Below are 17,543 nucleotides of genomic sequence, written 5' to 3'. Positions count from 1 at the left end.
GGAAATAAAAACTAATATCAAAATCTTGGGGGGAGATTTCTTCCTAATTTTTTTAAGGTAAGAATGCAGTAAATTCTGAGGAACATTTAGCTAACAGGCTTTGACTTGATCTTTCCATAAAATTAGTAGGTAAAATAGATGTTAAACACAACTGACTTGCTTCTCAGTCCTGAGGGTCTCAGGTGCTCAAAGCCTTGGATCAGAACAAGAGCGTTCACACTGGGACAGCTGATGAGTTTTCAGTCCACAGCTTTCCACTTTGCATGAGGCGGGTCCTGAGGCTTTTACCATAAGCTGCTGTGGTCTGGGAGGTGCTTCGTGATCAGCTTGGGTGTCCCCACGACAGTTAGAGGAGCGAACTGCACAGCAGAGAGCAGTAATTTCATCAGCTGTCCCAGTGTAGGATGTGTTCCTGCTTATGAACCCGAGCCCTGAGCAGCGTTCAGGAGGGCCTCTGGGACTAGCTTGCTTGATACCATAAATCATTAAAATGTCAGTGTTAGTGAGATATGAAACTGCAATTACACAGTGCATCCTTTTGATCATYTTTTCCCTCTTGCTGTGATGACACACATTAAAAAGCACCTTCATCAGAAATTACCATCAACTCATTTTGTGAGAGCTGCAAGGGTTTGATATTTACAGAACTGTCGTACCCTGTGCTAACRGGTTAATGGCAGGAGACCCCATCATCTTTCAGATTTTTCGTACGAGTAAAATACTTACTTGCTGAGGTTTTGAGTCAAACAGCACTTTTTTTCTAAGATCATTACTTTCATGAATAAAGTCTGATTCCCCTGAAATTTCTAGTATCTAGTCTGTCTGCCACTTTATAAACGGTATAAGTGTGTCTGTGCATGTATGCATTAAAATGAAATGCTTGGCAGTATAGTTCTGTTGCTACCTATCTCTATGTGTTTTTTAAAAAAAATAAATCATCATCTCTCCTTCCCACAAATACGTTAATCCTCATCTTGCTAGTTACCCTGGAGAGTCCTTTCATCTCTAGCTGTGCTATTCCTAAGGCTTATCCTTTAAGCCTGGCTTTTGACTTTTGCAGTGCCRCTTAATATACACATGCTGTATACGCAGCATTAAAAATAAATATACATGTACGTGTGTGTATTTATGCCTATATGTTGTTACACAATGTAGAAAGCTGAAGYATTTCTTTGTGCTTGAGTAGTCCCAGCGTAGCACCTCTTTGCTCCGATCGCTTGAAAGCGTGCAGGAGTGACACCTGCTGGGGCAGCCTGCTAATTTTGAGCTGAGAAAAGTACTTYCACCTTCTGGAATCCCAAACAGTTGTACCGTTGTTAGTAAAAACAGGTTTATACATTAACACCAGCCCTATTAACCCAGTTTCCCCTCCTAAGGTGTGGAGGAGGCTGAGTTAATGGGCTAGATTGATCAGTAGTTTTGCTGAGAAGAGCAAATGAGGTGGTCAAATATAAAGGAGTTATACTAAACTGAATTCAGGCCACTTCTGCTGTGAAGGAGAATATCCACATGCAGTTTCTTATAGTTTAAGTAGCTCCTCTAATCTATACTAAGTGTTAACTGGGATTAGCTCTCATTTACAGTTAGTTTATAGAAGAGAATTTATGTAGTAAATGCAAATTAATTGAGTGAACTTCAAAATAATGTATATCTCCCTCAGATTATTTTATCTCTTATCTTGATATCTTATTTACTCCAGATTAGGTTAATGCTGAGAGGGACATCTTTATCTCCTTTTCAGAACCGTCTTTTTTGTACATTTTTTTTTCTTTTTATTAGGATCTGATCTGGTCCATCTTCGTAAAACAACAGAATTCTGTATATTCATTGAGTATTCTTGCATGAATAAACATGAGAATTTTGTACAAGTTTTTAGAAAAAAGATCTTTTCTCAGGGATATGCTTTCTTTGGGCATTCRTAAATCACCATTGCATTTGAAAGACATGACTTGGGGAGGTAAGAGGAGTGGAGCTGATACAGTGCCTGCAGAGTGTTGTTCTCATCTTGTTATGAACTCCTGGGTTATTTGGAATGTCCGTGATGACTTCTAAAAATCTGGTTCAATTCCTAACAGATTTGCAGTATTAAACAGAAAACAAAACAAAACTTTCCAGATCATGTATTTGCTGAGCAATTTATTCGTTGTAGAACTAGTATTTGTTTGTTTGGGGTCTTTTTTTTTTGTTTTTTTCTTTAAGACCTTAAGTTTTTCTTGTTTGCTCTTTGATATAGTCTTTTTGTTTTGTCATAAATAACCAAAGATACTAGAGACACGCTTACTGTGGGCAAGATCTGTGTATCTGTGTCCCCTCCCCACAAATGTCAAGAATGGCAAGTTTCATTTTAGTGGACGGCTTCTGTGGAGTATTTAATGAAGATGAGCTGCCTTAAAGAAAAGGGCCCCTATCAGTATTTTTTTTTGGGGGGATGATGAGATGCATCCTTAATGACAGATTAACTCAAATCCAGTGAACAATAACTATTGGAATAGCTACACGGAAACTAATTTTCTGCCTCTTTCCTCTGTATCACAGTAAATACCTCTCATTTGAGTGGACTTCAATTTATTTGTGTTGGGCTGATGCAGGATTGTAGGGACTCAAATCGCCGAAAAAGGTTTACCAGTCACAATTCTCTTAACTGTGGTTTAACTCAGCTTTTTGACATAGTTCTGCAGTTCCAATCTGGCAGAGCTTTTTAAGTTTAGCTTTAATTGTGTAAGCTGTTGCGTTAAAGTCAGTGGGACTATTCATATGATTCAGATTGATTGCACGCTTATGCTTGTTAATGGCTTAGTGGCAGATTACCTTGCAGGCGTTTTGGCATGCCCTTAAAGGTAATACGCTGCTTCATTTAGGGCTCTGTGCACTGCTGYTTCTATTGAGTAGTTACCTCATTGAATGGGCTCCATTGAAATCATGGTTACTGACTGTTCAGTACCATGACTATATATAGAAATTAAGCTAACATTTGAAAATAGATTTAACGTTAAAAATTTCTGTGACCATATTATTTATATTGAATTTAAATCTTTTGACCTAATAGGGAGATGGACTGAATCTCAGCTTTACAGTTAACCATGCAGTGTAGTGAGCTGCAAGCCCAAAGCAATTTGAGCTGCAGYCCTGGTTAAATTGCTTGGACTTTGCAGACTGCTTGATGTGGTTGTCTACAGATAACCTGGATATGTATCTTTTTCTGTTTAAAAGAAATTTAAGTTGAAGCATTAAGTATTGGAAAATTGATGCTCARTCTAAAATCTCTCTCTCTTCTGGTCCATTCTTAAAATGCTTACTTGTAAGAGAAGGAGAAACAGTCCACTAACTTTTAACTAATCATCTTGATACAGAGGTACCAAAATAAGATGACGTTTGGATAGGAGTATTTCTATAAATTGCTAAGAAAAACCTCATTTATTTTCTTCTGTCAGTTCTAAAAATCTGAATTAGAGCAGTTGAATTTGGAGTATCTGACTGAGCATTGCATGTTTTCCTGGGGATTAGTTCTCTGACAAAATTGCTTTCTTTGAGATGACTGTTCTTGATGTCCATGCTAAATTTTGGAGACCATTTGTTGCACGGCTCTGTTGCTCTGCTGCTACATGTTAGTCCATATTTGGCTTTGTTGTCCTGCCTTTCTAAAAAWGCTTCCTGCTGCTTTATTCCCTGAGTCATTACCCTGCTGCGTTGCTGGTAACTTGTCACAACTCCTGTCTCTTGCAGCTTTGGAGATATGTTGTCCTTTACACTGACTGCATTTGTTGAGCTGATGGATCATGGGATTGTATCGTGGGATACGTTCTCTGTGGCGTTTATTAAAAAGGTAAATTTGTAATCAACACTGTATGTTTTATATTGGTTTGCTTATACATTGCTAAATTTTGAAGTGTGGGTCCTTTCTTTTSCAGATACATTATTTTGTTTAGGTTAGCCTGTAGTCAGAAAAGGTACGTGTAAATGAGTTTAAAGTGCTATTTCAATATTGCACTTTATCAATCAGAATATTTTTAATTGTAGGATCTGGCGCAACTTCTACTGTAATCAGTGGGAGTGATTGTTTTAAAACCTTGTTTTAGGCTTATTACATGAGAAATTACTTGCTATGTTACTGTGTAATMTGCTTGTGTGGATACCATGCCCTTAAAGCAAAAATGAGTATTTTGATTTAATGTAAACTCAAGTAATACCGTGTTTGTTGAAACAAAAACAATACTGAAATGTTTCCTCTGTAGGTATGGAAGGAAGAGTCATGAGTTAGTTTACAAAYTCATATTATTAATCTGAAATCTACTGAGTTTTACTAAGTTGAACTCTGGCCCCCTGAATTCGTGCAGTTAAGATCTGTYGTTTCAAAACAGATTTTTCCATCGTTTGCAAGATTTTTTTTTCTTCACATATAGAGAAATACAGAAATATACAAGCTTATTACACAGAAGTACTCTTAAAATGCAAAGGTAAAACAGACTCAAGACTTARTGTGCAAGTTAAGTATAAAATTGTTACTTTTTTAAACCTTTTCATTTATTGTCATCTTAAACRGTAACAGGTTGAAATCAAACAGGAGTTTATTTTGCTAAAAGTCTCTTTGCAAAGAATTTTTAAAGCAGGTTAAAGTCAGAATTTATCTTGTGTTAAAGTGCACTTGTATAAGCTGTAAAGTTTTAGAGTTACTTTTATAAAATGATAGCAGCAACAATGATAGGACTAATATATCCTGTGGAAAAATCTTTCCACTTCTATCTTACCAAAATRTGTCAGAGTGAGACTTTTAATGTAAAATTGGTTAGAAAATTGCTACCATCAAATGAAAGAACAAATCTACTTTTTTCAAAGTGAGAAAAAAAAAACTATGAAAAGAGAATTGTTTTTTAAATTTAAATTTTTGTTATTAAACATGTGATTTTTAAGAAAAATTAATACAATTTACAAACAACCTACGTGAAGAGTGGTCCTGGATCAGATGACAGGATCAGCTAGTGCCATTCCTTGTTTCTAGCAGTGGCATGTAATAAACAGTCTGTGSCAAATGATCTCCTTCAAGTTCCAGCACTTGCTGAAGAATTTTTTGACTTAAAGAGAAGTCAAGAGCCACTAGTGAACATATCTTCTGTGAACTCACTTAGTTTCTCTTTGAGCTGGTTCAGGTTTTTGGCTTCTGCAACCTCCTTTGGCCATGACTTCTACCTCGTACATTAGCTGAGGTTTTTGTTGCGGAAGTGCCTATATCCTACTTTTAAGGCCAGTGGGTAGATAACGAATTATTATCTCTTTTTATCTTTCCATGGCAAAGAAAATAATGCACCTGTTTTTAAACTGACTTCATGAGGTGCAAAGTCAAGCATAGAACACCTTATTTGGTTGGAGAGCCTATTAACAAGTTTATTAAGATATTTGCAAAAATTAGTTGAAATCAGGCTACTTTGGTGACTCAGTTATCTTTGTCCGATCCTGTCAAYGTCTATTGCCTATATATTTTAAAGCAACTGTGGAAGAGTCTGTTGTGTGCACCCCTGAGATTGCACATCTGTATTGTTTTTTGTCTCAGGCATTTCCATGTGCTCCTGCACAGGAACCTAATTTTAAAAAAAGTAATAATAATAAAAAAAACTCATGAAGTATCTGAGTAAGTTATCTTGGAAAGCTTAAAGTTTAAAGACAGTAGTGAATCAGAAATGGATCAAGAAGAAGAATAGGAAAGAGTATTAGAGCAGAAAGGAAGCAGAAGGAGAAAGCATGACAGAAATACAGGAAAAAGGCAGAAGTATGTGCCCAGTGCCAAACATTTGGGAAGGTGGAATAGCGGACCTTCACTGGGGCTCTGTGCAGGCAAGGGGCGAACCTAATGGAAAGTCGTGAAGGACCTTTGGAGTAGATATCTCTGGTATGAATCTGTGACTTTTCTCTCTCTYGCTACTCTCACCCTGGCTTTTGGCAGACCTTATGGGGTCACTGATGGGCTAGTTCAAGTGGTTGACAGGCTGAAAAGTGTCTGCTAGCTGAATTGCAGCTCCMCAATCCTGCTAGAAATGCTGATTCTGCCCTAGAAGTTTTCTTTCAAGTTAAATGGCAGCCAWACTGGAATGGGAGAGATTTTCTTTCTTTCTTTCTTTCTTTTTTCTTTTGTTCTTGAACAAAAATTTTCTAATTTAAAACGTAGGTGCTGKATGAGACCTTGAGGGAGCCTCTGCCTGTTTCTAATGACCAGCCAGATGGAKTTGGGTGTAGGCCTTCTTCAGTCCCTTGGGTGCATAAAGCCATTCTAGCTGCTGCAAATAAGAATTGATACCTTCAAATAGAGCTTTATTCATTATCTTAGGGGAAAGTATCGTGATTTGAAAAACTTTCCTATGATATGCAAGATTTTACAAAGACCTTTTTCTTCTGACAACGAAGTTTATTTAGGCTAAGCTTTCATAGATGCCTAAAGGATTCGGATGGCAGTTCTTAGAAAATGTCATGGTAATCAGGGTTCAAAATAGAATACACAGTTTTGGGGCTCTCATCCTTAATTTTTGTCGAGGAAAAATAAAATAAAGGCTTGTGGCTTTGGTTGAGACATTTAGAAATATCTCTTAGGATTATTTATATAATTACCATTTTGTAACTATGTGGTGCAGACTCTTAACCTTGATAAACTGTTTATTCTGCCTTCTAAAATTTGCTGTACAGGAAAAGGGGGTGGCAACAGGAAAAATCTCTCTCAAAGCTGTCACTTTTTTTTTTTTTCCTAGTGAACTGCAACTCTAGTTCCTTGCTTGAAAATAAGACTCACCTGAAAAGTTTACAATATGATAKGACTTCACAGAGAGCCACAGTGCATCAGATTTTTCTGTACCTTTGCAAAATATAATATGACATCAAAATGTTCCAAACCAATGGCTAGTGAATATAACATGGTTCAAAAAAACAAGTCTGTTTCTTTCACTGTTTTTCATTTTTTTAAAAAAGACTTCTGAATTTTTTCCTACATTTTGGGTGATGCCTAAACAAGAAGAGAGCGTAGAMGATCCAGTTTAATTTTCTGCATGTTTCCTATGTGCCCTTACTCTACACAGGTCCTGTTTCAGCACAGCACTAAGGCCAGACCTGTAAAGGCATTCCAGCTCTTAATTTCCCTTAAAATTGGTGAGAAGCTTAGCACCCAGCCRTTTCTATTGTATGTGGCCTTATATGTCCCCATGCAGATACTTAAAAGTTAGTGTTTTGCTGATCAAATGATTTATCCTTAATGAGACAAGCAGCATGACAGGTTTTCATGAGAATATGCAAGCACTGAAGTTTACTGAGGGGGTAGTGGTTTTATTTGTGTGATTTTTGTGCCAGTTTTCATCATCAAAATTTCTGATAAATGAATGCAAGATTATTTTTGAGCCTTAAAAACCCATTCTGTGCATAGTACTCAGTAAGTAGAGTTCCCCAGGGAACAGCAAATGACACATTTGAGCTTCTATTGGTTCTTGTGTATTTTTAAGAAGGATTTTTTTTTCTACATTCAGAACTTTAATTGTGGTAATAGAATTTGGTTTTAGTCCAATTTTACTCCCTCTGGAAATGTCGTGCCTTATTTATAGGGGTAAACAGGTCTATTATTTCAGGACAGACTCCATGCTTCACAAAGTGGCTATGAATATACATGGCTTAGTGTACAAGTTATCCACTAGGTGTTTTACCTGTATGTTGAATGTGATACGCCATAGCACKCTAAACAATCAAACTAGCTTCAGTTATACCTTTGGGTTCTGTTTATGATTAAAAGAATAAATAAGATAAACATTATGGTCGAGGATCAGATGAATAAGTCTGTCTAATGCTGCCTTTCCTAGATTGAGATTTCAATGATCTGTATCGTTGCACTAGTTTAGGCTCCTAGTAGGAATGTATTATATCCCAGTGAAGCATTTACATTGGCATTTGAAATTATGGAAAGGAGATGCTGCACAAAACATGATTCATACATGTTGGTRCTTCTAAAAGAGAGTAGTGACAGTGTGGTGATTTGGGACACATTCTAGACATACTGCATTCCTGCTGCACAACATATCCATGCGTGCCTGGTGACTGTGAGGCATCTGAAATGCATTTGGCTTATTGCATGAGCAGTGCTGAGTTACTCTGTGCATGCCTGCTATCCATATTTTGGCAYGTCTGGACATCTGGCAGCAAGGCAACAGAAAACATTTGCATTGTCATTAAAAGAGGTGGGGTAGCATGATATTGCTGAGATGCAGCTTATCACTTTAAACAGTGCAATGTGCATGACATACTGATGTAAATGTTATTTTTAGTCASGACTTGCAGGCAACAGAGTTTGAAGGCCGGGCGTGGAAGAGGCTGAGTTGCTCCTCTCCTATTTTCCATTCATGCATGATTTATTCTTTACTTCTCTGTAAAGCCAGCATGTTTTATTCAGCATAGCATGTTCCTATTGTGGTAATACAAAGCAAGTAGCAGAACAAGCAACAGCAGTGCAATAAATTAGAAGAGAAATCTTTCCCTCTTGCCTCATAGTCTCCAACTGAAGTTATAAAAAAAGATGTTTTGCTGCTTCAGCACTATTCAGAATATCAAAAGTACAAAATAATGTCAGTACTCACAGGCCAATATTTAACTGTGAATTTTGCAGTCAGCTAGGAAGGTTTTCCAAGCATAGGGTATGATTTTCTTCCTCCAAGAGGCAAAAAGCGCAAGGGTCTAAGCAATCTTCTAGAGCCAGAAACAGTGTAATCACATCAGTGACTTGCAGCATGACTACTTAGGAAAGGCATGGACTTGGAGTTCTTCAGAAAAGATGCATCAAATGGACTTGAGACAGAGTAACTATGGTTAGTAACTTGCCTGCAAAGAGAAAACATCAGTCACAAGATATTTCTTCTGCATATCTGTGGTCACAGGACATTTCTTCTATGTGTTTGCGGTTCTTCAAGTGATGTGCTCAAGTGTGCTGATATCAGTGCATTCAAGGAAAATGCAGGCAGTTCTTGCTTCCTTCATCTGCAGAAGGCAAGCTTCTTTCTGGGAAGCTGGGTCCGCAGAAGGGGCAGCATGCAGCAGAGCGCATATTGCTGCATCTTAATGCACAGCTGTGTTCGTTCAGCAGATCCAAGGTTGTGTGCCATTGCCATGCTGCAAAAAAAGCATTAGTCAGCCCTGGTTTCAGTTAGCAAGCTGTTTATTCRTGGAGGCTTTCAGTAAAAGTGAAGCTTAGCAAATAAATGAACAGCTAGAAAGAGAGCTTTGACTCTCCAAAGAGTTGCAGAACCTGTTGTACTGATAATTAACTGAGTTAAAATTTGTAACCTGGAGATATAAACTTTGTAGTTCTTGAATGTTAATTTATCTTGTGCACAATAACTTAATGTTGAAGCAGGTATTTTGCTGGTATAAATATTGACATGAATCTATACTAATTCCTACCAGCAAAAGCATCTGCCACTGTGTCCATTGAAGGATATGCAGCCAGCCTGCTTGATTTGTTTTCAGGTATTCATTGATATCTGGGATATGGACAAGATGACCTCTTTTCTGGTGCCTTTCTCTGCCATCTTCACGGTTTTCTCTCTCCTCTCTTTCCCCATTCTTATGACAAGATGTGAATTCTCCAAATGTTTAAATTTGTAGATAGCAAGCTATGTGAACAAATTTGCCTCGGACATCTCTATCTTGCAACGGTCACTAGCAATCCTGGAATCAATGGTGCTCAATAGCCATGACCTGTACCAGAAGGTAGCACAAGAGATCACAATTGGGCAGTTAATTCCACATCTCCAAGGGTGAGTGTCTTCAACTGCAACTTGCTATGGTGGGATTTTTTTTCCCCAAATAAGTACAGTATTTAGAATAAGAATGGCATAAAGACTAGCAACCTCTTGAATGGCTTTCACATCTATTACCTGGGATTAAAGAGAAAAGCATCCTACAATGAGAAAATGCTTAGTAATATTAGCATACAGATGAAGTTGTTTTGTTTGCCAGCCTCTGGGAAATGGGTAAGACAAAACCTGGTGATCTTTTGCTGAAGGTATATTTGAAAAGGGAAAGGATGGGTTTTTTTTAACAGTAGTGTGCTGTGATTGCATGTGTGAAAGCAAGCTGCTTCTTATAACACAGGATGGTGTATTGTAAACTAGTTATGCTTGCTTCACAGCTGAGRAATTTTCAACTTGTCTAAAATGCTCTTAATGCAGATGTGTTCATCTGCAGAGCACTTTAGGGAAGATTACCCTTTCCCACTTCAGCTGTTCAGCATCTGACATAAGATGATGGTCTCTGCTCCTGCTGTAGTCAGCAAAGGGCCAAGGGTACTGTCAGAGATTGAGTCATTCCACCTTCTCTAGATGCTGAATCTCCCTTTGGAGCATCCTATCTCTCTTATTAAGCATTAATATATAACCTGGATGATTAGGTTTGACTAAGTGCCTAACTTTGACATGATTAACATTAAGTGCAAGCAGTCCCTCTACTTGCAGCTGCAGTTTGTCACTTCAAAGTATAATGCAACTAGAAAAGTAGTTTGTACAGCTTGCGTGCGTACACTTTCATCTTGCATGTTTATAATTTTGTTCCAAACAGGACAGATCAAGAAATACAGACGTATACTATTGCAGTAATAAATGCACTTTTCCTTAAAGCACCGGATGACAAGAGGCAGGTAAGTTGTTGGGTTTTGTTGTAAAACTACATAYCTGCAGGAAAAGTAGATCATATTCATACTTATAGTTGTCCCCCTCACATTTTCTGCTGTTATTTCAAACTGATGCATATTCTGCTACTTGTCACATACTTTATTTCATACTGATGTAGCATCATTAACTTTAATGGAGTTGCCTCCATCTTGCACCAATATTAGTAGAGATTAAGCATTCTGCTATGCTTTTATGGTTCAGTGTAACCTCACATGAACTCTATTGACTGTGACTGGCTGTGGTATTTATTGTACTGAACTCTTTGCCAGCACAGCCTGTAAAACCAAACTATTTTTTTGATAAATCATTTCCCCTACAGATTTCAGAATAAAAATTTTGTTTATTTTGATGAGAATATCTTGCCGTGTAGGCATTTCGTAACCATCATAGTGAACTATACAAGCTACCCTAATGCCAGAGATCGGAAGCCTTCTCAAAAGATTTCAAGATTGCTAATTGCTATTAAATGGGGATAGAACATGATGAATTATGAAAAAAGGCAGTTTTATGCATGTTTATCACATCATTAGTCTGTGCAAGACCAGACTTAGTCATTTATTTACTTAACATTTCCATCACTAGAAACAGTGTTAATAATTCTTGTAGTGATTTATTGCTAGTGTCCCGARCAAATTCACTGGAAGTTGGTGATTATTTTGGACTAAAACTTCACTTAGATTTATTTAAGTTTTTAAATGTTGGAGATTGTTTAAACAACCACCAAAAACCTAATGGGTCATTTTTCATCTTACTTCAAAAATATTTTGAAAACAACACATTTTTTGTATTTTATATAAGATTCTGTAAACAAGTCAAACTAAAACATTTGGCTTAGTTTCAAACAGACCTTTTTTCTCTCTCATTTTTTATCTTCCTCTTCCAATATATTTCTTAATTATTAAGGGAAAAAAGGACTTAATGACGAAAAATTGAATTCAGACAGACTTCAGACTTTTTTCAGTTTTGACATAAATCAATGATAGGTGTTTACAGGAAAAACAAAGATTTTGGTTTTTTTACATTCATAAATAGTTGCAGCCTTAGGTTGTTGCAAAAACTGTGTCTTTGTTTGGGGCAGTTCAGAGAAGTGTTTGAACCATATCTGAAGTTGAGAGATGATCTCAGACACAGGTAAGATTTTGGTGAGAGTGGATATGAGTTCCTGAAGATAACAATGCCATAGGGTCTTCCCAGAAGATAAAATTGTGTTTTGCAGACACTGTAACCTAGTGCAGTTGCTGAAATTGTCTAAAGCWTTGCACTAGAAATTACCAAGAGTATGTATTCTTGCAAAAGAATGTGCCCCWACCAGAACATATGAGAAACATCTGCCAACCACCAGCAATGGCATGGCGAGTTCTAGGCCCAAACCTGTTTGATTGTAGGAGCTTTGACACCCTCCCCGTTGCCTSTGCTAGGGGGATCCAGCATGATGTGAATGGTTGCACAGCAATTAAGGAAGAGATTTAACATRATGCTGCAGTTTGCATTTGTTTCCTTCTTCCTCCTCTTTCTCAATTTTCTTTTTTAATGAGAATTCATTTCTTACTTTGCTTCCTCTGCCACTATTAAGAGTCAAATCGTCTAGAGAAACCTTGATTATCTAAAAAGAAGAGAAAGAAAAGGCGTTATGKGTCAGAAAAGAGCTGAGAGTCTGAGCAAGGAAACGATACCATGAGTGTTTGAAGCACTTTGATTTTTTGGCAATTGTCTGCATTTTTTCAGAGAGACGTTGCTATGGAAAATGAGGTGGAAATTTTTGTCAGATAATTCTCGTTCACATCTGTTACTACAATACTTACTTTAGAAGAGGCAGCTCGTCAGCTGCTAATACCTGCATGGCCGYCTTGGAGACAAAAGCTGATTTCTTCTCCTCCCTTCCCCTCAATAGGTTTTGTGAACGTTTATCCTTCCTRTCATGTTTTTGGTCTAGGGACCAAAAAGATACCACAATAACAGCCTTTTTAATTTCCAGCTGTAAGAATGAAGTGCCAATTTGATTATTCTCTTCAAAAAGTAAAATAAATTCTTGGCCTTGAATGCAGGAACAACTACCTCATATTCTTTCCATCTTTTTGCGGTGGTTATACTTGGACAAAACTGATCAGTTCTCCTGAGCATGAAGTACAGAGTGTGCCTTGCACTCCCCCTGCAGTTCAGCTGCACATTTCCAAGAGGGATGAAAACATTGGTATCATCCGTTCCTTTGCTGTACATGCAGACTCAACCTACCCTGCCAGCAAATGCTTGAAAAGAAAAGCCGAGTTTCTCCTGTCTTTGGCACCTTCTTTCTTCTTTACCCCCTGTGCGTTCTGTCACAGTGCCCTTCGTCGGGTTTAAGGAAACAGCCCATGGCTGCCTCCTGTCTGGAAGTCAGAATTGTTTCTGTGTGCAAGCAAGTTCTCACCCTGCCATTGCTTCGGGTACATTGTTTCTGCAACTCAGCTTCAGTAATGCGGCTCTTCACGGGTTCTGTGTAAGAGTTTTTCTGTTTTCTAGTTTCTTGTTCTCTGTACAGATTAACCAATATATACTCTATATTACTCTTTAAATCTTACGAAAATGAACAAAAAAAATTTTGTTTTTACTTATTTCTCCTGAATGTGAACAGTATCATGACTTGGTGTAAACTGCACAGAACCCAGTGCATCGTAAGAACATCCTGCAACCTGACACTGCTGGTACTGATATCATATGTTGTGCTGTGTTATGTAGGGCTGTGACACGTGGGCTGTATCTCCAAACAATCATCCACTGTTTCCAAACATTGCCCCTTCTCACTTTTTGTCTTTTTCTCATATTAATCTGAGCTTGTGACACTAAAATTAAAATAGCACGTATAATGACATGAAACAGCATGTCGACTATATAAGAAATACTGCAGAAATCTATGACCCTAATCTTTTAAATTCAGTGTTCTTTTAAGTATGGTACTAAAATACCTACTTCTGGGTAACTGTTACTGTTTTCAACCAAAACAGGAAATGGCGAACATCTTGGCACAAAAACAGCTTCGGCTCATCATCTTAACTGTAAGTATACCATTTTCAAGGTTGTTTTTCACTAGGAGAGAGAAAAGCTGACTCAAGTTTTGGTAGCATAGGCTTTATTTTCATTTTTAAAATTATTTTTGTATTTCAATATGTTTTGAGGCTTATGGCTTACAGGATAAAGGCTTACTTGATGAATGAATTCAAAACTGATTATTAGAGAGGACATTTTTCCTGGTCAAATAAACTATCATTTCTTCTTGAAAATATAGTACTGAATAAAAGAAGAATGCCATAGGCATTTGCTTCCAGTGGATAATGTGAACTTTATTCTGTAGTCTAGGGAATGTCTGTGAAATCTATGGTAAATTCTCTGTATTAGGGTTTGGACCTGATGAAAGCCAAGCAAGCTACCTGGGACTTTCAGTCTAGCAAAATGAACTGCTATGTTTTTTGGTTCTAGAGATCATTCTGTGTGTCCTGATACTGAGTTGTGCATAATTTGTGTAGTTTAGTACTGTGCAAAAGCAGCAAGAAATTAATGAATGTAGTATAAAAGACTTGCTTCTGCTATCATGGAAAATCACAGGGATTTTGCCCTTGACCTTAGAGTAGATTTGATTTTCAAAAAAAATGGCTTTTTAAAAGGGACAAGTTCAGTATCTGTTATGAGATACTAGGCAATCCTAGGGGGAAAAAAAATAAAAAAAACCCTTGCTCACCTTCTCATGAACACTATTTGAAAGGTCAATGTACAATAAAATGGGGAACTCCTATTTCAGAGGCTGTATCTTTGCACTGATTGTGTGCATAAGGGTTTAGTATAAGCATATGGATAACTTATGGATATAACTATAYGGATAACATTCTTAGGTGTTCATTTACTATCATAAAAAGCTTGAGTGCCTTTTGGCAGAGAGATTCTTTCTCCTTTGGAGCTGTACTTTATTAGTTGTTGTCTCTCTCCTACCTAATGACTTCCCTTACATATGTACAGTGATGTTTAGTGGTCTGTGTCTGTTTACTCTGTTGAATTTCTTGATATTTAGGGACAAACCAGAGATGTAAAAATTGTCCATCAATTTGATGTCTGCTTTGTGCCTGAGGTAGTTCTGTGTTGCATGTATGGGGCATTGGATTCTAATATGTTTGTAAGTCATTCTTCTCGAGTAGAATGAAATCGTGTAGTAGAGGTAGGACTGTGATAAGATGTTGACTACCACAGTAGCTCTGTTATATCGCTGCATTAGCAGGTTGTGTTGGCAGCTTGAATATTCTCTTAACCATTTTTGTAATAGACCTACCTTTTAATACAGAGCTCTAATGATCTTGGTAAGGAGTTGCATTTTCCTCAGTGACTACCTCACCACTGATTTTTTGCCACTGCTTGCTTATGCACATGTTCTATCTAGTGTCTAGAAGGAGAAGGTTTTAGTGCATTCTTATGAAGCCTTGTCACTTAGAAAGTTTCTTARTGCAGCCCATAGATTATCTGCATACCTAAATCTGTCATTTGTCTTGCTTTAATTTTTTTCTAGAGTATGTATACACTGTTCTGTATCAAACACGTACATACAGTAATGGAAATACCTGAGCCCACCTGGTGGGAGTTTCTGTTAYGATAGTATTCACTTGAGTCAATCTTCCTTTTACAGCATGTTATCAGGGCACAGAGAACCATTAATAATGAAATGGCACATCAGCTTTATGTTCTGCAAGTGCTTACCTTTAACCTTCTGGAAGACAGAATGATGACAAAAATGGATCCACAGGATCAGGTGAGCATCTGTCATGGCCTGATGAGAACAGGAAGAGAACAACTATTCATTGCTATGCTTAAAGCTCTTTAGGAAGGAAAAGATACTACCAGGAATGCTCACATATTTTTTAGGGGTTGTTTTGTGATTGTTATAAGATGAAGATGATGAACTGGCCATTGCATTCCTTGTGCAAAAGTGCAACAGCAAAATGGCGCTCTCCTCAAATTGTCCATCAATTTGATGTCTACTACTCCTTGGCATGTATTTCCATTAATTGAATTTGGTGTCATCCTGAGCTAAAACTCTGTAAACAGCAGCTCAGCATTTGTTTGTTTTGTATACTTTTCAGAACCAACAGAACTGTATAATCCTTCCTAAAATTACTTCTATAGAGCTAAAGAGAATGTTTAAATGTAAACTGACGTACTAGAGTTGCAGTTAATTGGTGCTGTCTACCTCTATAGTGGTTGTTCATTTTATTGTTTACTGTGTTCAAACACTAGTTTTAATACTCTTCACTGCACACAGAGACATACTTTTCTAACAGCTTTAAGTATAGAGTCAAGGAGCCATAGAGGAAGTGAATTTTGTTTCAGTAGTTTTTGTGGTTCCTTTTTCCAGCACCGTACAAAGGGAAGTTTGATTTCATTTTCAACAGGGACTTGTGTTAAGATGAACTAGTAATATGGAGGAAAGGAGAAGGGAAGAGCAAGGTGGTTTAAGCTTAAGCAACATTATGCTTAGGATTTTGCCATCCCTGTCTTGCTAGTTTGAGGCAGAAAAGTTTCTGACTTGGGTGAATGGATGTGCAGTTATGGCACAGTACATATGACCAATATAGCCGTGTTAGTATTGATAGCAGGATGKTTATCACTGTCTTAATATGTTCCTAGTGATGTGTATTCTCCTGCCTATTCTCATGACAACAAAAATGTACAGTTACTGGGAGGAGTGCAGAATACTAAGCCGTTTGATTTAAGACAGCAAAGTGCTTAAGCACTGAATTAATTTGAAATGTGTGTCATTCCTTTCCTTCTGTGGTTTCCTACCTGTGATTAAAATTAAGTGTGCAGTTAATGGCCTTGTTAACGTGAATTCAGCTTCTGGGAGACTGCCCTTGAGCATCTGTGTGTGAACCCTACAAATGTGAAGACTTTGGAAAATGAGAGCCCCAGAGTCGTTCTTGCCAACTGTCTTTCTGAGTAAGAAGTGGAGAGTTTAGATAAAAAATGATTGAGCAGTGGAGGAAATGCAGTGTTTTAAAACAACCTTTGTGGCATTCTCTTGCTGTTCCAAGTGAGAAGGGTGTTATTTTAACCAYTTTGAAACTTATTTTAACTTAGGCTCAACGGGATATTATATTTGAACTCAGAAGAATTGCATTTGATGCAGAATCTGAACCTAACAACAGCAGTGGCAGTATTGAGAAGCGCAAATCTATGTATACTCGAGACTACAAAAAGCTCGGATTTATTGTGAGTATTTTTGTGTGGTGGTGCGCTGAATGTGAGTGAGTGCCTCTGTTGTAACACGTTCCATGACTGGTCACTTCTGCTGTTACCTAAGCTTCTAGTTACTCTTCCTGCATGGGAATAGCATGATTTCTTTGGGGATTCTTTTTTTTTTTTTTTTTTTTTTTTTTGCAAATCTGATTAACTTAGGACTACTCTAAATGACTGCTCTAGCAGAAGTTAGGGTGAATTGGAAAAGATAACTCTCTGAAGATAGAGCATGTAGTTTGGCATGATATGTCATTATAAAATCTAATTTCTAGTGGTTTTTGGATAAACAGACTCTATCTAACAGATCTGTGGCAGACCTCTAAAGTCATTGCACTATATTAGTAATGATTTGGACTGATGAATAAAATAAATCAGAGGCAGGGTTGTATTTGTGGTATTTACTTGTAGTATCCTGTACTTCAGTTATTTGAAGTCCTTTCTTCTGTGGAATGGGGATGCAGAGTCTTTTACCCCTTACCCTAGTCTAACCAAGAGGAGTTCTGATCTTGGCTGAAATTATTTTGGGACATTGAATTTAGTGAAACTGTCAGTTTTATTTGTACTAATGAATAATATTTTTCTTTTTTCCCTTCTGGAAACAAAGGACAT

At 37.4% G+C, this 17,543-nt stretch overlaps 1 protein-coding gene across 1 annotated transcript in view; it reads left to right on the top strand.

Annotated features, from left to right (window-relative positions):
• Nucleotides 1-17,543, top strand: part of LOC146591396 (engulfment and cell motility protein 1) — a gene marked incomplete at its 3' end in the record, with an annotated part of 159,051 nt that overhangs the window by 104,760 nt on the left and 36,748 nt on the right. Inside the window, exons 10-15 of the mRNA XM_085312990.1 lie at nucleotides 3,724-3,823; nucleotides 9,619-9,770; nucleotides 10,570-10,648; nucleotides 13,664-13,714; nucleotides 15,328-15,450; nucleotides 16,776-16,907. Coding sequence (XP_085169116.1) covers nucleotides 3,724-3,823; nucleotides 9,619-9,770; nucleotides 10,570-10,648; nucleotides 13,664-13,714; nucleotides 15,328-15,450; nucleotides 16,776-16,907 — 637 coding nt within the window. The remainder of the gene's footprint in view (nucleotides 1-3,723; nucleotides 3,824-9,618; nucleotides 9,771-10,569; nucleotides 10,649-13,663; nucleotides 13,715-15,327; nucleotides 15,451-16,775; nucleotides 16,908-17,543) is intronic.

This window comes from Rhea americana, unplaced genomic scaffold (assembly GCF_003343005.1).
Source record: "Rhea americana isolate MKP2758 unplaced genomic scaffold, rheAme1 scaffold_373, whole genome shotgun sequence".
Taxonomy (NCBI): Eukaryota; Metazoa; Chordata; class Aves; order Rheiformes; family Rheidae; genus Rhea; species Rhea americana.
This window is presented reverse-complemented; position numbering and strand designations above follow the sequence as displayed.